The 23172-nt window shown below is 41.7% G+C and overlaps 1 protein-coding gene across 1 annotated transcript in view; it reads right to left on the bottom strand.

Moving 5' to 3' along the window:
- CDH13 (cadherin 13) overlaps positions 1-23172 on the bottom strand; it is a 620546-nt gene that overhangs the window by 394153 nt on the left and 203221 nt on the right. The window contains exon 5 of the mRNA XM_077831429.1: positions 8154-8306. Coding sequence (XP_077687555.1) covers positions 8154-8306 — 153 coding nt within the window. The remainder of the gene's footprint in view (positions 1-8153; positions 8307-23172) is intronic.

Below are 23172 nucleotides of genomic sequence, written 5' to 3'. Positions count from 1 at the left end.
GGCCCCCTCCCAACGATTCTGGTTGGGATATAGCAGCAGTAGCTATTTGCTTGGTCCTCCTGTGTCTAATATGTATTTGAATACCACATGACAATGTTAAGGGGACCATGAAGATTGCATTGGTTAGCCATCCAAAAGTCAACAAATGCCGTATTTTAGGTTGCACATATAACAGAGGTAATCTGGGGGGGAAAAAATAGCTCAGTTTTTCAAAAGTGGCTAGTGATTTTTGGCTGAATTTTTGGGTGCCCAATTTAAGATGCCTTTAAAAGGGCCAGATTTTCAGAAACTGCTTAACACATACCTCTGAACAGCAGGACTCTCTAGCTGAACACCAAAAGAATGAGGCCTCCAAAAATCCCTTGTCACTTTTGAAAATCTTGGCCACTGTGGCTTCCTTTCTTCTTTACAATGCATAAAGAAGGGTGAAAAACATACTGATGGTTACAAATATGAGGAGCAGCAATTCCTAACCTCTCCTCGTCTTCGCCAGAGGACTCACTGGATGTCTCAGATACAAGAACAGTGCGTTTTCTCAATGCTTGTTTAAAGGATCACAGGCATGTTGAATCTTTAAGAAAGACATTATCTCGCAAGTGTGTCTCATCCATTTCAGTTAAATAGGGGTTAACAAAAACAAACGAAGAACAAAGTGTTTAAAACAGTCTGAGTAGAATTCATCACCCTTTTTTGTTAATCAGATTTCTCTTGCATGAATATCATACAGCTTTTCCAGTAGTCCTTAGAATCTTCTAGAAACCACAAAGTAAGGAAAACCTGAATTTCAAGTGTTAAAAAAGAAGCAAAGAAAAAACCTTCTTTATACATGATAAAGAAGGGAAAAGGGCATGATCCTTTTTTAAGGCCTATGAATGTCCCCTTTAATTTTCCTCCCTTATGTATGTAGGACACACACTGACGCGCTCCTCATGCACAGCTTTACCTTTGCTGCACCATTTTTATCTGCTATACTGTATGATGACCTGAAAAATATTCATACTTTTTTTCATGGAAATTTCTTCTTTTCTTATTTTCCATGTGCACTGTACTTTTTGAAATAATACAGGGGAAAAAAAAGCCACAAACCTAAGCAGCTTTCCAGCCATTCATCTTTTAGTGGTTCAAGAAAGCCACAGAAGAAAAAAAACCCAACCGCCTTCCTGACATAGTTTCAATGTAGATGAATCACTAACTCATTGTTTTTTCAGACTGACTAATCAAATTAAGAGCTCGCCTACAGAACTTTTCCACTACAGTTTGCACAACAGGATTTCAGTGACCATGCTGAGCAGAAGAATTTTATAACAGGTCAGATAGAAAGAGCTACAGTCCATTAAAATAAACATTTGCATTGCTCTGGATAATCTACTGCACTGCATTATTTTTATGTGATTTGCGTTGCTCTTCTAGGGAAATAAAGTTTGTCCATAATTTAACACATGCCCCACCAGATCAGATAGGGACAACATTTGAGGTTTGACATTTAAATGCATTAGGCTGGAAAGATTGCTATGACTTTCCAGGGGAAAATATTCAGGGTTTATTTTGAATGAATTGAGGGGCAAAGAGGGGGCCATTTAGGGATCTGGGGCAAAAATTGCGGATTGGTCCTGCTTTGAGCAGGGGGTTGGACTAGATGACCTCCTGCGGTCCCTTCCAACTCATATATTCTGTGATTCTGTGAAAGGAAGAAATAGCTGCAAAAAAGAAGATGAGAAACAGTACAAGGTGAAACTGAAGGGTTTTGTTGTTGTTGCTTTAAAGAAAAAAATGTTTACCATAAATCCTCTATGACTTGGTAACATAAATCTGAATAGTGAGTCCACAGTGTGGCATTTACCGGGCAGAAACCGCAATCTGGTGAGTTTGAAGCAGTGATATTTAGCAAATATGGATATTCATATGACTGGGAAACCCCTTCCAAATGACGAGACAGAGAAAGCTTCTAAACAACAGATATTGATCAGCACATGCTGGGAAACACAGTGGAACAGCTTGATGGTAATGAGCAGAACTGTCAGCACAGAATGGGTACATCATGCTTTTGGAACAATGAGATTTTCACTCTGGATGAGGCCACAGAAGGCAATTGCTCAGGCCTGCAATAAGAAGTGGCAAGGTGCAAATTTGCTTGCCTCTTTGGGTTTTGATTCCAACTGTTAATCTATATCAAAGTAACCAAATACCGGTTATAGTATTATATTAAAGCAGTGGTTCTTAACCTGGGGTGCACGCACCCCCTGGGGGTGCAAGATGCCCTTTTTGGGGGTGCGAGACAGGCCAGATTTTTTTAGAAGGTAAATCATCAAAAACACAAATTAAGCATAGGCAGGTAAGTACAGCTACTTTGTTTCATCGAACCTATGTATTTATTAACATTATACATTTAACGATTACTGTAATATACAAACAAAAAATATATCTAGGTTTAAAGAACTGACCTACTTCAATGATTTTTGATAAGGGGTGCGAGAACATATTTTGATTTTTGATAAGGGGTGCGAGAACATATTTTGAGAACCGAAGGGGTGCAGGCTGCAGTAAAGGTTAAGAACCACTGTATTAACGTAACCAAATACAACCAAGTTCACAGTCAAAGTGGTAGAAAGAGCATGTGAAATAACAGATCCCATGTGGCCAAACCACGTATGACAAAGAATTGCTGTAAAGTTGCTATACAGATTTTTTTTTAAAAGTCATTTGTTTGAATTTCCATAGGGAAATTACGGACCAGGTGGTGATTCTGAATTCCTTCCGAGTCTTTTCTGTCAAAATGATTACTTACACCTTCTTGTAACTGTTGTTCTTCAAGATGTGAAGAGGAGGCCACACATGTGCCCTGACTTCCCTCATGCTCTGAGCAGAGGATATAAAGGGAGGAGCCTGGCTGCTCACCCTTCAGTCCTTCATAGAATCATAGAAGATTAGGGTTGGAAGAGACCTCAGGAGGTCATCTAATCCAAGCCCCTGCTCAAAGCAGGACCAACCCCAACATTCATACCAGAATGTAATTGGAGAAGGTGAACATATGCAACAAATCTCAAGGAACAATAGTTACCAGAAGGTGAGTAACTGTTTTTTTCTTCTTCAAGTGATTGCATCTGTCCATTATACTGTAAGTGACTCCCAAGCTGTTATCAGCGGAGGTGAGGCTAGGAGTCTCATCAGAAGAAGGGGCTGCTTTTCACACATTCACACCTTCCGTTGGTGCTGCAGGAATTGCATAGTACCTAGCGCACATACCAATGTCAACAATAGGGGTGTTTCCTACAAAAGCAGTGGAGGTCGAACGCACCCAAGCTGAGCGAGCTGCCAATTGTCCAGGTGGTGTGATACCGTTAGCAATACAGCACAGAGCAATGTAGATGGCAATCCACTGAGAGAGCAGTTGTGCAATAACCGGATGACCTTTCCTTCTTTCTGCATAGGACACAAAGAGCTGTCAAGAAAACTAAGAAAGTTTTGTTCTATCCAGGTAACAGGCTAGAGCTTGGTGTACATCTCAACTATGGAGCATGTTGATTTTGCAGGGCGGGAAAAAGGACCAGTCAGAATATTGCCTGATTGAGGTGAAAATCAGATACAACTCTGGAAAGAAAAATAGGGTGTGGGCTAAACTGCACCTTGTCCTTGTAGGATATTGTATTTGGAAGATCAGTTACTAGGGCCATGCAACTCCCCCACTCTCCTCACAGAAGTGATGGCTACTAAAAAGGTTACATACAGCAAGAGGCTAAGGACTGGAATGGAAGTCCCATAAGAACTGACAGAACTAAATTCAGGTCCCAAAGAGGAGTTGGATTCCTGATAGGTGGGAATAGACTACCTAAGACCTTTTAGGAACATGTTTGTCAAAGGACTAGAGAAAACAGTCCTTTCACTAACTGGGGATATTTCCTGTTCTACTGAGTTGTGAACAAATTCCTCCTACTCAAAGCTATGATCTTAGAACAGCCGTACTGAGAGACGTTCATGATCCACATTGAATTATCTGCTCCAGCAGTCTGCCAGGCCATTCTGAGCTCCTGGCAGGTATGATGCTTTGAGAGTTTACTCATTCAGTATGCAGAAATTCCACCGCCTGGCTGCCTCGGGACACAGCCCATCTGAGCAGGCATCCCCGCTGCTTGTTCACATAAAACACTGCTGTGGTGTTGTTAGTGAGCACTTTCATGCTCCTGCCCTGGATGAATGGCGGGAACTGCTGACATACTCTGGATAGTGCACACCACTCAAGAAGAGTTATGCGTAGTTTGCCCTCATGAGTATACTACAGGCCCTGAGCTTGCAGATGGCCCAAATAACACTCCCACTCCATAGCAGAAGCAGCTGTCCCCAAGATCATAGAAGGGAGAGTCAGTGACCCTGCAGGCATTGTCTTGGTTCATCCACCAATCCATGCGCAACAAGACCTTGGCTGGGATGCACACTAACTTGTCCAGATGTCCAGTTGGGGTGGGAAAGGTGGGTCGCATAAGTACATGCCACCATGTGCCCCCAGAACCTGAGACAGTTCCTTGCTGAGGTCTGGGGATAGATTTTGAATGATGCACAAAAGTTTCATAGGAAACCATAGGAACTTTAATCTTTTGATGATGTTCACATTCAGAACTCTAGAATGGGCCCAAGACCCCCTCTGGCTTTGGGTATTAGGAAGTAACAGAATAAGAACCTCCTGCTCCAGTACTAAGGAGACACTTCCTCTATAGCTCCCAAAGAACATAGAGACTGCACTGCTTGTCATAGTACAGACTTGTGAGATGGGTCCCTGAAAAGGGATTAGTAGAGTGGAGTGGGAAGGGGAGAGAGAAAGAAACTGTAGGGTAAATCTCCACTCCACCATGCTTAAGACCCACTTGTCTGTGATGATGGTTTCCCATGCACTTAAGAAATGAGACAGCCAGTTTCCAAAGGTAGGGAAAGGGCCAGAAAAATTTGACCTGGTAGTATGCCATCCTCGATGGAGGAGTAAAATAAGGTGCTTTGAGGCCTGTGATTGCCCAGATGAAATGACGGAGGAGGCAGATGGTGGAGGCCTCCTCCTCCTTTGTTGTCTGTGTGTGCCTGGACTGTTCCAGCTCTCTGGAGAGGTAGTGCGGCTTGGCTGGAAGTGAGGATGAAAACTTGACCGTTTAGGGGCTGGTGTATAATGACGACTTTTTCACTACCTGGAGTCTTTCAGTGTATGTAGTGCCTTATCAGTCTTGGAGGAGAACACCACATAGCCCTCAAAAGGGAGATCTTCAGTCATCTGCTGTATCTCTGCAGGAATCCCCAATGAATGCGGCTATGGCAATGTCACATGGTCATGCCATCACCATGACACTTGTAGCTGAGTGTGCAGCATCCAGGAAAGCCTGCAAAGCTGACTGAGAGACCAGATGATCCTCCATCAATAGGGACTGACACTCGCCCTGGAGTCCTTAGGCAACCTGTTAAGAAATTTGATATTGCATCCCTATGCCAAGAGAGCCTGGCAGTTGGCTATGCAAAGTTGCAATCTCATAGTTGAATAAAACTTTCTGCCAAACAGGTCTGGTTTGTTTACATCCCTGCAAAAAAGTGTGGAGTGCTGATAGAACTGTTCAAAACTGTGTTATTTATGCTCTACGTGCTTTGTCATAGGTGTAAAAGAGGATGGGTTTTGTCAGAACAACCTGATGGGCTGCATTATCACCTCATTTATGAGAAGGGCTACTTTTCCAGCAGTTGGTGGCTGCAAAATGTCTATATGTATATGAAGATTCTCCTCCACCAACTCCATCTGAATATCAAGAGATGAAGCCATTTTTTTCAGAGCTCTCGGTAAACCTTAAACTCATCCGGTACCAGAGCCTCATCCAGTGTTAAGAATGTGTTATGAGACAAAGCATGACCATCATGAGGCCGGTCTTGTACCACTGAGGTAGACATTTGCTCCGAGCCAGGCTGAGGACTGTCCCACAATTCAGTGCTGGTGGCTGTCCAGTACCGACTCTGAGCGTCCTGGGTAGGAAAGCCTCCCTTCTTGGTGCCCCACTTCTATGAGGAGGTGAGGATATAGATCTGAACAGTGGAGGTACCCTCTCCAAGGCACCTAGTATGACCAGTGATTGGGTTGATATGGTACCAGAGGTCAGTCATACCTAGCCCAGGCCCCCTAACTGTACTACCTACTCTTGTCAAAATAGTGAAAGGCACCCTGGATTCTCTGAGGTGGGAGAGACAAGAACTCATTTCACACTCTGACGAGGAGAAACAGTTCTTTGAAGGCCATATTGGTGCAGTACCTGAAATGTCACTGGAGAGCGGGATCTACACCAAGGCTGCAGTATCAGCAGAAGCATCGGAGGCTTCCTGGCTATTGGTATTAGGTGTTGAAGTGGAGCAAGCACTGGTGATCTAGGTGATGTAATCAAAGAGTGAGGAAGACAGTACTTGACCTGACATGGGCACTGTAAGAGACGCCAACATTGGTGCTATAGTGGAACGGGGAGCCCGCACCTTGAATTAGTGGCGAAGGCAGTACTGAGAGAGAGAGAGAGAGAGAGGCCTCTGATTTTGTTGGTACTGATGCAGCATGCTTTCCCACCATAAGCAGGGGTGAGCAATTCACTGTTGTCATTGATAAAGTAACTGGTCTTGATGTTTCCAGGGTAGGGACCAGAGTCAGCGGCTTAGTCCTAAGAGAGCCACTCTGGAATGGTACCAGGGAGCAGCACATTGAAGGGCGCTCTCTACCTTCAGTACTGGAGTGGCTTACCTTTGCCAGAGAAGAGTCCCACACTGTGGATTCGAGGACATCCAAGCCACCCTCTTTTCAAGTTTCAGAGGCCAAGAGTGCTCCAAGCAGTTATACTCTTTGGAGGACTGCTCTGGTGGAGATCTCTGTGAGCAGGCAATGCTGGGAGATCATTCCTGGGAGGAGTGGTCAAGGAGCTCCCTTGCCCTAACTGAGCAAGCTCCAATGCTGGGCAAAAAACAACTTCCCAGGGGTGCAGGAATGGGGGGGGGGGGCGGGGGGAAAAGGGGGCCATGGACCCTCCCACTTTTTACCAGCCATAAGGGTGAGAAACGGAAGGGAGGGGGTGGAGAGGAGTGAGCAGGAGGTGGAGCCTTGGGGAGAAGGGGTGGAGAGGAGTGAGGCAGAACTCCCACCACTCCTGCTTCTTCATTCTTGTTCTGAAGGCACAGCTGATCAGACACCTATCTCTGATGTGACCCTCATACAGAGAGAGTGTGGAGTACTAATGGGGACAGAGACATGAGGACAGTAAAGCACAGTGCATTCTCTGACCTCTGACAGTAAGAAGGAAATGTAGAATGGGCAGGATGGCTCCACCAGTTATGGTATCAGCTCAGAGTGCGAGGGAAGCCAGACTGTATGTGTGACTGTCCCTATGCGTACAGCTAGGGAAAACGCTCTGGCAGCAGTGCACAAGATGTGCACAGACCAGCTCAACTACTTGAACAAGAAAATTATTATAATATATATAAAATATTCTGAAGAATTCTACCTGCCAAGCACATGGATATATGCTCCTGTTAACAACATTTTTGATAGCCCGTTGGACAGAGCTCCATGATTAGAAAGTAGAGCTGGATAATATATTGTTCCATGGACAGCTTGAGGAAATAAGAAGAGAAGCATAGAACTGGAATTAATCTATGTGGTGTGAAGAAAGTTTAATTGGACAGAAGGTTGTAAACCAAAGGAGGATTTGATAATACTTCCACTGCAATGTTCTCAAAGGAGACCTCTTTTTGTCCAAGCAGAACTTTGCGTTCATAAATCAACTTCATGCACAGTTTTCACAAACTGTCTCTAGGAGACACAAATGATAGACTTTATGTAAACAAAACACAAATATTTATGTGCTGGTCTGACTCATAGCTCAGAAACAGGAAAGAAAAAGCAAGCGTTAGGAATCTGGATCTCCTCTCATTTAGAGATAATAAATATGACTGGTTTGCATGCATGTGGGTGGGTATGAGATTGTGTCCAGAAATTGCACGTGCAAGTGTTCATGTTCTGAAATTTTTTATACAAATAGTAGCATGCAATATGAATCAAAACACTGAACCTGTTGTACTCTCAAAAAGCAAACCTGAGCCACAGAAAAAAAGATACTTTGTGAGGAAGGGGTACAGGCCATAATGCTAAGACTACTCACTTGGTAAGTGGGAATGGCTTCTCTATCAAGGGACCGTGTCACTGAGATTTCCCCAGTGTTCTCATTGATTTTGAATGCTCCTTTTGGCTCTTGATCCACTCCCTTTCCAGAAAGTCGAAACTTTGATCCCTCTGTTCCGTCACTGTCGATAACCTGTTAGGTGAAAGTAGCAAGTTAGGACCCAGCTCGACTGAACTGATCAAAACTCATATAAATGTAGTAATTCAACAGAAATAATTTTAAGCCTTACCCTAATGTGAAACTATATAATGAATTTCTTGACATTAAAAATGAAGCCATATAAAGAAAAACAACACTTTAAATCATCCAGAAAACAGAGTGAAATTTTAGTATCTAAACCTGAAAAAACTTGATGTCAATAGGATTAGGTTAACAGTCAGTTAGTTACTAGCCTATCCCTCCCGCCCCCTGCAAGAGGAACTCCAGTTATCCAAGCTACTGTTATCCTGCCTATCCTATCTACTACAGCACTTGCCCACCAGCTAGGGGTGACTGTGATTTGATTTTTCATTTAAATGGAAAAAAATCAGAGACCTATTCCATTTAAGTGGGACAAAATTTGGAGAAGTGATTTCCACTCTAAATAGTTAAAAAAAAAAATCTCAGCAGCAACCGCCTACCACACAATGATTCCTAATTCATTTCAAAACAATCTAAAGTGAGACTGACATTGTTCCAGGCACACCCACCCCCAGGTTTAAAGCCAGGAAAATACTCCTAATTAAATATTTGGGTGCCCCTGCCATACATCGCTTAGCCATACAGATGGAATTCTTGTTCCTTTCATGTGTCTATTCGTGGATAACACTCCCTCTTTTCTCCATTTGAGAGAATGCCTAAAAATCCTTTTTCAAGTGTGTTCCACATGAGTGGTGGCACCATGTGTACACTTCTAGAGCTATGTGAAGTTTCTTACAAGCTAGAGGCTTTGCAAACTTGTATTTATACACAAGAACCTAAAAGGATTATAAACTAATCTTGCCCTATTATGCTGACAGTCTTGCCAAATCATTCTTTCCTATTGCTGTTTTCATGTTATTTTTGTTTCTACCATTTCGTTAATGTTTCCACAGAAACATTAAGTCAAATATTTATGTGCTGGTCTGAATCACAGCTCAGGAAAAAACAAAGGAAAAGTATTAGGAATTCTGGATCCACGCCCGCTTAGAGTTAATAAATGCACAGATTGTTAATAATGTCCCTGAGAAAATTCATGTTTGTTGCCCTGTTACTGTGGGTTCAGCAATGCCTGTTTGCAGGTTATTGGGCAGTATGATTTTTGGTTAACCCAAACAATCATTATTCCATTTTTTAAATTTTAATTGAGTGAAAATTTGCCATAAGACAATACCCTACAAGAAAAAGAATGTCAGAGATAAAGTTTCTCCTCTCAAAAAAAATTTTTGTGGGGGTGGGGAGGGTGGAATTTCTGTGTTATAAATCTGTTCCACTTTCTTTGTCTTCTCCTCCTCAGAACATAAATGGATTCCCCACTACCCTCATCCAATTCTGAATATGCCAAGGCAAAACACAGAGTCAGGATAGGTCTCCCCTATCCAACCAACAATCAGGCAAAACTCGCTTGGTGTCATGGTTCTTCTTCCATAGCAGGGCCCTTGGATCCCACTTTTGTCATTTCCTTGGGAGAGGGGAGAGCTGCTGGCCTGCTGGTCTCTACACCCTCTCTTCTGGGGCCGGATTCTGCCATCAACTCAACACATGCAACTTACACTCAAACCTACAAAACCAGTAAGTCTTTTATCTGCCCTCCCACCCCCTTGCAACTGCTAGTCCACCCTAGAGCACATCACGCCAACAAGCAATCCCTGCCAACAAGACTAGGGATCAAACTGCCCACATGCTATCATGGTTCTCTGAGTGTGCAGAGCTAACCTGGAGGTGAGCGGTATCAGAGAATCAGGATACCTCTCAGAGGCACGTGCTTGATGTAGCGATGGAAAGCATGGAGCACCCGGAAGCCTGAAGTATCAGTTTCGCCTGACTGCTATTGTTTGGGACTGGCAGCAACAAGACTTTAAAAAAGTCATTTTTTAAAGTTTTGGTTTTTTAATGTTTAATTAGCCACAAGAGGGAGCTACTACATGCTCCCAGGAATATAACAGGACCATTAACATCTTATAATTAAGATGCTCATATAAAGCTTCCATAAATCAAAGAAAGTGCATTTCCCAGTTCACACTAAGCTCAATACAGATGAAAAGTTTAATAAAAATCAGCCTTAATTTGCCATATGTTTCAGTGCTTCAACAAGAATAAGGAGGAAAGAACAGGATGACTGTCTAACATTGCTACTCATAAACTTGTTACTAAGACTAGTGTCCTAAATAGCACCATTCATGCCAAGATCTCAAAGTATATCACAAGTTGGGTGTTGTGATTCCCACTTTACAGATGGAGTAACTGAGGCACAGAAAACTTAAGGCTAAAATTTTCAATGCTGGGTGCTCCTAAATAAGTGGTCTGATTTTCAGGGGAGCTGACTGCCTGCAGCTAAGAATGGGCCACTCATATCAGGAGCCTGCATATGGATTTAGAAGATCTGAATTTAGGTACCGTAAGTTGAACAGTGTGGCTTAACGTCAGGTCTCTTGATCATTAGTCTCCTATTTTATCTACTAGCTCACACTGCCTTGGGTATTTAAGAGTTCAAACACTATTTGAGTATAATGGAAACACAGCATGTATTACACTTTAGAAATTAAAAACTTTCTTAGCAATAACTTATAAGAAGCCATATAGAGCCAGGTTTTGCAAGGTGCTGAGTTCCTCTTGTGAGGTGCTAGTCACCCTCAGCTGCCATTAATTTCAATGGGATTTGAGAGTTCCCAAATCCATGCAGAAGATCCAGATCTCAGTTCATAATCATAGAATCATAGGACTGGAAGGGATCTCGAGAGGTCATCTAGTCCAGTCCCCTGCACTCATGGCAGGACTATGTATTATCTAGAACATTCCTGACAGGTGTTTGTCTAACGTGCTCTTAAAAATCTTCAATAATGAAGATTCCACAACCTTCCTAGGCAATTTATTCTAGTGCTTAACCACCCTGACCATTAGGAATTTTTTCCTAATGTCCATCCTAACCCTCCCTTGCTGCAATATAAGCCCATTGCTTCTTGTCCTATCCTCAGTGGATAGGAAGAACATTTTTTCTCCCTCCTCCTTGTAACAACCTTTTATGTACTTGAAAACTGTTATGTCCCCTCTTTTCCAGACTAAACAAACCCAATTTTTTCAATCTTCCCTCATAGGTCATGTTTAATCATTTTTGTTGCTCTTCTCTGGACTTTCTCCAATTTGTTCACATCTTTCCTGAAATGTGGTGCCCAGAACTGAATACAATACTCCAGTTGAGACCTAATCAGAGCACAGTAGAGCAGAAGAATTACTTCTCGTGTCTTGCTTACAATACACCTGCTAATAAATCACAGAATGATGTTCGCTTTTTTTGCAACAGGGTTATACTGTTGACTCATATTTAGGTTGAGGTCCATTATTACCCCCAAATCCCTTTCTGCAGTACTCTTCCTAGGATGGCAATGGGCCACCTGCGGCCCATGGGCCACACAGGATCCGCTGGCAGGCCACGAGATAGCTTGTTTACAATGACAGTCTGCAAGCACGGCCTCCGACAGCTCCCAGTGGCCGCTGTTCCCGGCCAATGGGAGCCGCGGGAAGCTGCGGAACCCCACTCATTATGCCCTTCCAGCATGACTGTGAACTACTGATAACTACTCTCTGGGAATGAAGAAAAGGAGTACTTGTGGCACCTTAGAGACTAACCAATTTATTTGAGCATAAGCTTTCGTGAGCTACAGCTCACTTCATTGGATGCATACTGTTTTGCACCCACCTTATAGCAGCTCCACCTAGGTTGCATTTCCCTAGTTTGTTTATAAAAAAGTCATGTGAGACAGTATCAAAAGCTTTATAAAGTCAAGATATACTACGTCTACCGCTTCCCCCTATCCACAAAGCTTGTTACCCTGTCAAAGAAAGCTATCAGGTTGGTTTGACCCAATTTGTTCTTGACAAATCCATGCTGACTATGACTTATCACCTTATTATCTTCTAGAGGTTTGCAAATTGATTGCTTCATTATTTGCTCCATATTTGCTTCTGTCTGGGTACGGAAGTTAAGCTGACTGATCCGTAATTCCCTGGGTTGTCCTTATTTCCGTTTTTATAGATTGGCACTATATTTGTCCTTTCCAGTCTTCTGCAATCTCTCCTGTCTTCCATGACTTTTCAGAGATAATTGCTAATGGCTCAGATTTCTCCTCAGTCAGCTCTTTGTGTATTCTCGGATGCATTTAATCAGGCCCTGGTGAATTGAAGACATTTAACTTGTCTAAGTAATTTTTATCTTGTTCTTTCCCTATTTTAGCCTTTGATCCTACCTCATTTTCACTGGCATTCACTATGTTAGACATCCAGTCACCAGAAACCTTCTTGGTGAAAACCGAAACAAAGAAGTCATTAAGCACCTCTGCTATTTCCACATTTTCTGTTATTGTTCCCCCACCCCCCATTGAGTATGTACATAGTAATAATGTTATAGTAATACTTGTTCAGCTGGCCCTGAAATCCCAATGCCTTTTGCACACAGAAGACCCAAAATATGGTTATTAATTACACAGTGTACTCTGGTTTTGTATTGTTTTAAAGTTTAGAGTGAATTTCAATCCTTAAAACAAGGTATTGACAAGGCTGTATGTAGAGTATGACTAGCCTGAAGGGGAAGGATGGTCCAGAGGTTAGGGGACTAGAGAGAGACCAGTGCTCTATTACTAACTTCACAACAGACTTCCTACGTGACCTCGGGAAAGCCACTTTGCTTCTCTTGCCTCAATTCCCCATATGCAAAATAGTGATAAAAGCACTTCTCTACCTCACAGAAAGAAAAGGAGTACTTGTGGCACCTTAGAGACTAACAAATTTATTTGATGCATCCGATGAAGTGAGCTGTAGCTCACGAAAGCTTATGCTCAAGTAAATTGGTTAGTCTCTAAGGTGCCACAAGTACTCCTTTTCTTTTTGCTAATACAGAATAACATGGCTGCTACTCTGAAACCCACCTCACAGAGGTGTTGTGGGGGTAAATGCATTTAAGACTGCCAGGTGCTATGAAACTATCATTAAGGAGGTCATATAAGAAGCGCCTTTGATAGACCAAAAGGAAAGACACTTAAGACAAAGTACTTGGCATCATGATCACCACTCTGTAGAAAATGGAATGTTACTGAGCTGGTAAAAGCTGCCTCTTGGCTGAAACATATTTAACCAACATGATTTTTCAGCAGACTGTGTGTCCCATCCAGCTAAGCTCATTTCAACAGTGTGATCCCTCAGTTGTTAGGGGCTTATCACAGCAATAAATCAGAGTATTCTCAAAAAAGGGAGATAAAAGCAACACCACCACCACATCCCCCAAGAGAGAAATATTTTTATAGTTCTGCAACCACAGCAATTCTGCCATCAACAACATTTATTCCATGTTAGTAAGCATGGAAGTGTCATTACTTAATAGCAGTTCACATGAAATATTTCCTGAATTTCTAAATCTTTACCACTGGCTCTCTGTATTTCAGAGATGTATCATTTCAGTCCTGCAAAGGGGCTCTAGCTCAGCTCCCAATGTGGTGCCCATATATGGGATGAGATTTTGAAAGCCATCTAAATTAACTAGACTGCTTTGAATATCTGGACCATGATGCTTGCACCCGTAACTCAACTAGGCCAAATTCTAATATTTTTGCCTGCAGTTTAATGTAATTTTTGCCTGCAGATAACCCATAAAACCATGTGCTTGCAATTAAAGGGTGAGAAATTGGCCCGTAACATGAATACTTGACCCCAGACACCAAACCAACTCTTGTGAAAACCCAGGAATGAAAGAAAAGGAAAATGTCAAGTTAATGTTTTTTCAGTAGTGTGGCAGGAACTGGGGAATACTGTACTTTCTTCCTTCTTCGACTATCTGCGATGCTATAAATATTTTACCTGGTTTTGTTGAAAGACTTAGTAAACACTTCTCTGTGTTTCTTTCAGAGAAAGAATAGTTTACACAGTTAGTGAACAAACAGGCACATTTGAACTTCGCAAAGAAAACTATAACTCGGTTATTTTAATTTTAAAACTACATTTCCCTTTGCAAGCTTAATTAGATTCTCAGCCTCTACTCAATGTCACATCCCCAAGGGTCAATTTTAATTGGGAGAAACATGTGACTGGAGTGTGTTCTAATTTCACACTTTCAAGTGTATAATAAAAAGGCAATGTCTACTGGGCAAAAGCTACTTTTCCAAGATTAGCCATTCCTTTTTGGACTACTTTGGGCTACATTTTGTATTGGTTCTTTTTGCTACTCCCTAAAAAATAAAAGTGACTATTGGGTAGGCTTTTCTTTGCAGCTTAAAGACAACGTGACACAAACTATTATATTGCATAATGCAGATGAAAACATTTTTTGGAAATTGAAGTCTGCTTTACAGATAAATAAAAGTGCTAAGATATGCCTATACATAAATAAATTTGAACTTGGGAACTATTTTTTCTAGCTGTCATTACAAAATAGGAATGTATCTCTTTCTTCAATATTGCGATTATCTGTTCATAAATTTTGTAGAAATTAAAACGAATTATGAAAATAAAAAGACACAAACTTGTTCCCAATGTTGTATTTACACTCCTCTAATTCTGAACCTGTTTGGCATGGAAGACATCTTTGGAAACTAAGATCTAGTGCGCATGCTAAGTGCCTCTTGAGCAAGCTGCATATGTGTTTGCAAATCTGATTGGGAGAGAATTTATAGAAATCTTATATAAACATCTCCAGCACCTGCCAGATCCAAATGGAGAATCTAATTCATAAAGGCAATTATCATGTATCTGACTTTAAGCCACATGAAGTGCATCACGTGCCATATATCAACATCAAAGCGGCATTTGATTCAGTTGACAGGTCAGCACTTTAGCTCACACTGAAAGGAGATGGAGTTCCAGACCTTCTGTTAACTCTGGTACACCGATCTTCACACCTGTATCGAATGAGAATATGTGTTGGTTCATGGTTTTCAAAGTGTTTCTACACAATCTCTGGTGTGCAGCACGGTTGCATTCTTGCCCTGGCACTATTCTGTCTAGCTATCAGCTGGATATTAGGACTTGCCCTTCACACATCAGAATCCAGGTTGGTCAAGAAGCATTCACCAACCAAGACCATGCAGCTGATGGTGCCCTGCTTGTGGGGAAGTCAGAGAATTTCGGCCCTGCCCTCCAAGATCTCCAAGACACCACCCACACTATGGGGTTAAATGTCTCATGACAGAAGACCAAGGTCCAGAACTTCAGAGCTGGGCCACCAAAACCCCCAGTTCAAGTGAGGGTGAGATCTTGGGGAGCATTGATAAGTTCCTCTACCTAGGCTGCAAACAGAGTTCAAACAGTTGCAGCAAAACAGACAGACATTCTTTCACAACTAGGTCTTGCTGCCTCCTGCATTAATCCCACGCTTCTTCATCCATAAGCATGATGTCTTTGTCTCTGTGCATATTCAGGACCTATCAAACTTGTGTACTACCTGTATTGCTGTACGGAAACCTGGACCCTCTTACAGGCAGACATGGAGCAGTACTGACATTCTATATGTCCTGTCAGCATCAAATCCTGAGACTAAAGTGGTTTGATTTTGTTCAAAATGTCATAATTTCTCAGCAATCTGGCCTTCCTTCCATCACTCATTATATTCGAAAGCAGCATTGTATGATTTTTGGCAATGTTATCTGGATGGATAACAACACCCCAGCACACCGTGCTCTCAAATTTTCCATTGATGCACAAGGGGATGCGTGCCCTGACTATCTACCATCACCAGACCCAAAGATTTGTGGATTTGGAAGATTTAGCCAGATCTGGGAACTTTACAACACAACGCCTGGTATGACACCATCAACCATGGTTACTCTGGATGACACAATAATCATCAGTAAGCTATGTGTGTTTGATAATTTTAAGCACATGAATTCAATGGGACTATACACCTGCTCAGCATTAGTCACATGCTTAATTATGTTGCTGAAGCAAATCCTGTAGCTGGAAAACGGGTCATTACAAACATTATACATTTTACTTTGAACAGGATTCATCCTCATTTGTGAATCTGAAATTTACCAAGGCAATTAAATTCACAAACCTTTCAGCAAAATGACTTGGTTGGAGTCCCAATCCTCTAGTAATCATTTTAACAAACTCTTGTTTCTAAACAACCAGGCCCTTATTTTCAAGAGTGTCTTTTTGGTATAAATCATCTGAAGATCCTCTTTTGAAACGCAGCCAAAAAGTATCTTCTGGATGTAAGGGCCATGAATTGTAATAGGGAACATACCACACCAGAGGAGTTAAACCAAGAAGAACTTTGAATCAAGTTTGAGTAAGAGACACAGGGTGTCACAAATCTGTCCTTGGCAGAGCACCCGTTAGGAGCTACATGGAGAACACAAGTGTGAGGATCCAAAATGGCCCCACTCCAACAGTTCCTGCTGGCTGTGTTAGTCCAGCGAGGCTGGCGCTCTACCCTCCGGCCAAGGTCTGGTGACTGTCTTTCCCCCTCTCAGGGTACCAGGGAAACAAATGAAACAGTCCGCAGTCAACAAAAGAGATTAAATAAAAGCACTAAGGAAAAGAAAGAAAACCTGTAGGCAGCTTCAGTCAGGATATTGGCCTCTCTTACTGCAGAGAGCCTTGGAAGCGCTACGGCGTTCACCGGGTCTCCAGCATAAGTCTCAGTCTCTTTCTCCTACTTAGCCCAGGGGATCCAAGTTTTCCTGTGGGCAAGGGCAGAGGTTCTGTTGGCTGTCAGACCTCTCCCTGGGAGCTAGGGAACCCAACAGCCTGTTCCCTTGCCCGGGTTGCCCCCCTCTGAGTAGAGCTCCCTCCTTTTAACTCTTCCTCCTGTCCTGACATGATTCCAAGTGCAGAGGGGTGGGGCCGCTCTAGCCCAAAGCAGCTCCTTAACCCCTCCATGCTGCAGTGGAGTTTGTCTACCCCACCACAAGGGTCCACACACCAAAAAAGAAAAAGAAAAAGGTCTACTCATTCACCCACCTACATTAATACATTAAGGCCCTGAACCTGCAACTGACTCCTCATGGGTCGACCCCTTTAACTGGAAGTTTGTTGATGGGGCTCTTCATCAGTGCACGGGGCTTGCTTTCATAGAATCAATTGCAGGATTGAGGCCTACAGGTTTCTCCTGCAGTTACTGCACATGTCATGCAAACTGGGGATTTAACTATACAAATTAGCATTTTGACACTGAATATTTGCATACACATGCAAATATGGTAACTGAATGCACAGGTGAATGCTGACTTTTTGCAATCTCCTTTTGCCTTTAATTTATGAGAGGCAAGAAGAAGATTCCCTGATTGTAAGCAAAGTTTACTTGGCCTGTGGTTTTAAGCAAACTCTGGAACTGACAAATTCACAACCGCTGCAGTAGATTATTATTATTTCATTGGTCTGGATTTGCTACACTACAGAATATATATTGACTATTTTGACTGGGCAGAATTTATAGCCACAGAGTTTCATGTTCTCAAAGGAATACATTTGGAGTTATCATCAGTGCCTGGATTTTACACTGGTTTACTTGGCCTTTCAATTACCATAGTCTAATCATTGTTTAAGTTACTAAACTAGATTTACTCTGTTCATTGAAGGAAGATTGCACTGCTTAAGAGAATTTGAGGATTGATGTCTGTTTAAGTGACAAGCGGCTAGAGTAGCTCCAAATGTGTAGTTAGCTGTCAGGAAAATTTGATTAAGTGACAAATATTTTTTTTTAAAAAATCTCAAATGAACTCTTTAAAAAAAGGGGAGGAGGAGGGAGATTTTTCCATACAAGGAATTATATGGGATTTATGGAGGTGATTTATTAAAAACCTATAATTGTGATCTAAAAGGCAATTATTCAGAAATAGCATTTAATGGTTTCTCATTGGCGGGATTCAGGATATGGGATAGACCAGACAATATGCAATCATCATGCATGTATCTAAGATGTGTATGTAAGTAAATGGGAGAATAGGAGTAAATATCTAGTTAAGTATTGTTTTCCCAATATTATCTTAAGTATTATCTAGTCTAAATATGCTGCACTTTCTTTGTAATAGTTCTTAACCTAAGACTAAAAAATCCCTTCAATTACATTTATATTTTGACATTCAATAGCCAGAATGAACCATAAGTGACTCTCTAGATTTTGCATTCCTGATGTAACTCCAACAAAATCAATCCAGCAGTGAGTGTGGCTAGGGTTGCAAACCCTCCAGGATTGTCCTGGACTCTCCAGGAATTAAAGATTAATAATCAATTAAATATTATGTCATATGAAGAAACTTCCAGGAATACATCCAACCAGAATTGGCAACACTAGGTGTAGCCTGCTTCACACAAAATGATAAACAAACTTTCCTTGCAGGTATTAATATACTGAAGACTGTACTCTGAAATATACAAGCGCATAAACAAGTTGTTGCATTTCCCAGAGCTCCTGCTAGAGTGCTATGATTGTACTACACCCCCCCCCCGCCGCCCCCACACATTTAGCTGTCATGATTACTAACGGTAAAAGCTCTTCCCCCTGTGCTAATATAAACACAGGAATTATTAAAACACAAAGGTAGAAAAAAATCTCTCCCCACCAATGCTGTTTACTTGTTTGATGTTTGTTTTCACTTGATGCTTATGTAACCCACCATGGCAGCATTTTATACACACTTTGCACATGTGTAAATGACGGCACCAGGTGTGACGCAGTGGAGACTCACCCCCAATATATTTAGCATTCTGCTGACTTTCCCACAGAGGCACACGTACAGCTTGAAACCTAAGTAGCAGCTTTTCCCCAGCTACAGCCATGTCTGATTCTGAAACGGTCTCTAGAGAACATCACTCTGGAAAGCAAAACCCAGCCTGGGGCTAAGAAGAGTCAGCTGCTAGCTTCTCACTTTTGGCTACAGTTGCAACCACCACACCAACCTATCAGCTACAGTCCCCAGTCTTTTGGGCAATGCCTCCAGGGGAAGCAAAAAAAAAAAAAGGAATCAGGATTGGGATTAGGTGGAAACCTCCAATGGAAACAGAGCTGCCAGGATTATGGAATAAGAATTGTGGGTAGAGGGATCCAATTTGGGACTGAGTAGGAGTAGCAAAGTGAGCCCCACAGGGTACATGAATGCAAGAGGAGTCTTCCAGCCAACCTGACCCATCCCTGGAAATGAATGTTCAGTTTGTATTTAGAGAAAGAAAAGAAAGATTGTGCCGGATTTTATTTTGATTTAACCAACTGCCCAGCCCAAGTCTCTTTCTTTGAGAATACTGTGGAGTTGAGGGAAGACTCAGAGAAAAAACATTCAGGCTGTACCAGAAAAATGTAGAAATATTTTTAACTGAACGTTTTCAAAACCAGTGAGTTGCTAACAAAGTTCTGTGTAAATTTGGTTTCATAATATTAACCCGAAAACAATGCAATTCTTCTGGATGTTTTTAGAACCTGCTTAGCACCCAATTCCGATATGTAGCAAATAACCCACAGATCTAATTATAGATTTTTCTCAGTCACTAGTTCCCTAGGAAACAAATCCATGACTCATGACTTGCACATGGAAGGTCATAGTAGGAAGATAAATATTTTAATGTGTATTGAAACTTATCTAGAGGTTACAGGGCTGCATCTCAGCAAATGTTGGCACTTCTGTCAAGGACAGAAGGCTGCTATATTTGATGGCTATCTCAAGTATTTAATACCTTAAACATTTTAATCTAGTAAAGCACTTAATGCTTTAATGATAAACAATACTTCATTGTTTTTAATGCAATAAACAAAGAATTTCATGCTTTCTTTTTGCAAGTGCATGTTATTGAATATGGCTCACTTCTCGACTTAGACATGAAAAACAGTCACACGACAATAAGAAACATCTGGAAAGTATCTGAAATATGTCAAAAAGTGAGACAGAAAATGGAAGTATGAATGATACTTCAAAGTATGAATGATAAATAAAATGTAGTGTTTGTCCTGAAATTTGCTTCTAAAGTTAGCATAAAATGTCAGAACAAACTGATCCAACAACTCTATCAATAAGATTGTAGCTGCACTACTAGAATGAAAAAAAAATGTGAGAAGTGGTGCTTCATTTTCAACCAGCATCACAAAAGAAGCTTAGAATATAATGCATGCTGAAACCAACCCATGTGTAAATGAAGAACTAGAGGGGAATAGGGGTGATTTGGGGGCAGCAGGGAGAAAACAAGGAGTGATTTAAACATAAGTTCCTTGTGTCACGGTCGTCCTCATCCCCAACTTTGAATGGTTCTAGTTCTGGCCCACATACAGTAACAATAGGTAAAATCTCACTATACGTAAGAAGACAAAAGTCCTAGTCACACTCCACATGACAATCACCCTGGTTCAATGTGAGTTAAATGATGCATAGGTCTTGTGCTGGCCTCAGCAGAAGGGTGAATTTCAAAGTATGTAAGGATTCTAGGATTTAACTATTTACACTCATAGGGCACATTCTCTCTGTGTGTATGTGGACAGATAGATTACACAGATAATCTAATTTTCAATATTTTCAGTTTCTCGACACTGCTTTTTTGGCTCTGCCATCTTGATCTTCTGTTTTCACATTCTTTTCTCACCAGCTGTTTTTCCTCTCTCCCGTGACTCTGCTCCTTTCCTTTCTCAAATGCCATCCACTTGTGCCAGCATAGCTTTTGCCCTTTTGTCCCTAATTGACTGACTTCTCTTTAGCTAGAAAATAACAGAAAAAATGAACTCAGCCAAAATGAATGTTACCAACAACCAAATCACTCCTGAAAGCAAAACTGTGGGTTTAAATTATTGCCCAGCTCTTCTATTGTGCTTTACTTCCCTAACTCCATCTAATCTCCTCGTTATATTTTCCCTGTCTGGATCTCACTGTTGGATCTTGTTGTCTCTGCTTGACCACTTTGTAACAGAGGAAACAAAGAGAATCAAAGACAATGTGTCTGAACTCTGACCTACAAGGACCACATCTCCAGACTGGCGAGTAACCTAGTATCCCATCACATTCAACCATTGTCCTGTCTGCTGAGAGTACCAACAAGATGACCAATTACTGCCTGTGGCAGTGGTGGGTTTTGACCTAGACACACTTGTCTACTAGTAGCTGGGAACAATTAATTTCATACAGGCTACTGAACCACATCTGGATGGCAAAGAAATTCAGAAACAACCACAAGAGCAGGATAAGAACCAGTGACATAGCCGTGCAAGGCTCTGGGACCAATAATGGTCCCTCCTGACCTAAATATCTATGAATCCTTCTGCCACTAAAGTCAGTCCAGGAACCAGCCCAACATCTATACTTCATTTCCAATCCCTGAGTCTTTTAGCTCTCCCTGAAAGATACTACCTGAATATATACATTTATTATCTTAATGGACCAATATAAAATTCTCATTATATATGTGTAAACTAAATAATCACTCTCTCTATATGTATTATACCTTGACTCAGTCTCATTTTTAAGATAAATAAGTGTTTATGCTGCTGCCCTTAAACCTAATTTAATTTACACAAGAGAAATATGCGAAATAAATGTTTCCTGGCCTAAAAGAGCATTAAACCAGTAAACTCGTTTACTTTGCACATCAGACTGGCTTTAGTGAATATTAACACACACACAGAAATCTGCTTCTGGATTTTAATGCTATTATTTACTTACACTAATGGGAATGATTATATTGTTTATTGTGTTGCATATTAAATACAAGGAAATATAGGTCTTCAGTTAGAAAATGGGTGTAGGATGACTAACTCTAGAGGAAAATGGGACTTTTGTACACCAGTGGAATTTTACCACACAATATGACAAATTTATTTTGTATGGCATCTTCTATACAACTTGAATCATAAAATACTTTGGACACAATCTTGCTCCCAGGGAAGCACATGGCAAAATTCTCATGGATTTCAGTGGGAGAAGGTAGGTTCAGGTGCTTTCTGTAGTTAAAATGCTACAGGACTTGCAGATAGGGAATCAATCATAGAATATCAGGGTGGGAAGGGACCTCAGGAGGTCATCTAGTCCAACCCCCTGCTCAAAGCAGGACCAATCCCCAACTAAATCATCCCAGCCAGGGCTTTGTCAAGCCTGACCTTAAAAACCTCAAAGGAAGGAGATTCCACCACCTCCCTAGGTAATGCATTCCAGTGCTTCACCACCCTCCTAGTGAAAAAGTTTTTCGTAATATCCAACCTCGACCTCCCCCACTGCAACTTGAGACCATTACTCCTCGTTCTGTCATCTGCTACCACTGAGAACAGTCTAGATCCATCCTCTTTGGAACCCCCTTTCAGGTAGCTGAAAGCAGCTATCAAATCCCCCCTCATTCTTCTCTTCTGCAGACTAAACAATCCCAGTTCCCTCAGCCTCTCCTCATAAGTCATGTGTTCCAGTCCCCTAATCATTTTTGTTGCCCTCCGCTGGACTCTCTCCAATTTTTCCACATCCTTCTTGTAGTATGGGGCCCAAAACAAGACACAGTACTCCAGATGAGGCCTCACCAATGTGAAATAGAGGGGAACGATCACGTCCCTTGATCTGCTGGCAACGCCCCTACTTCTACAGCCCAAAATGCTGTTAGCCTCCTTGGCAATAACGGCACACTGTTGACTCATATCCAGCTTCTCATCCACTGTAACCCCTAGGTCCTTTTCTGCAGAACTGCTACCTAGCCATTCGGTCCCTAGTCTGAAGCAGTGCATGGGATTCTTCTGTCCTAAGTGCAGGACTCTGCACTTGTCCTTGTTGAACCTCATCAGATTTCTTTTGGCCCAATCCTCTAATTTGTCTAGGGCCCTCTATATCCTATCCCTACCCGCCAACATATCTACCTCTCCTCCCAGTTTAGTGTCATCTGT

This window comes from Eretmochelys imbricata, chromosome 12, assembly GCF_965152235.1.
Source record: "Eretmochelys imbricata isolate rEreImb1 chromosome 12, rEreImb1.hap1, whole genome shotgun sequence".
Taxonomy (NCBI): Eukaryota; Metazoa; Chordata; order Testudines; family Cheloniidae; genus Eretmochelys; species Eretmochelys imbricata.
The sequence above is the reverse complement of the archived record's forward strand: the minus strand, read 5'-3'. Positions and strand labels throughout refer to the sequence as shown.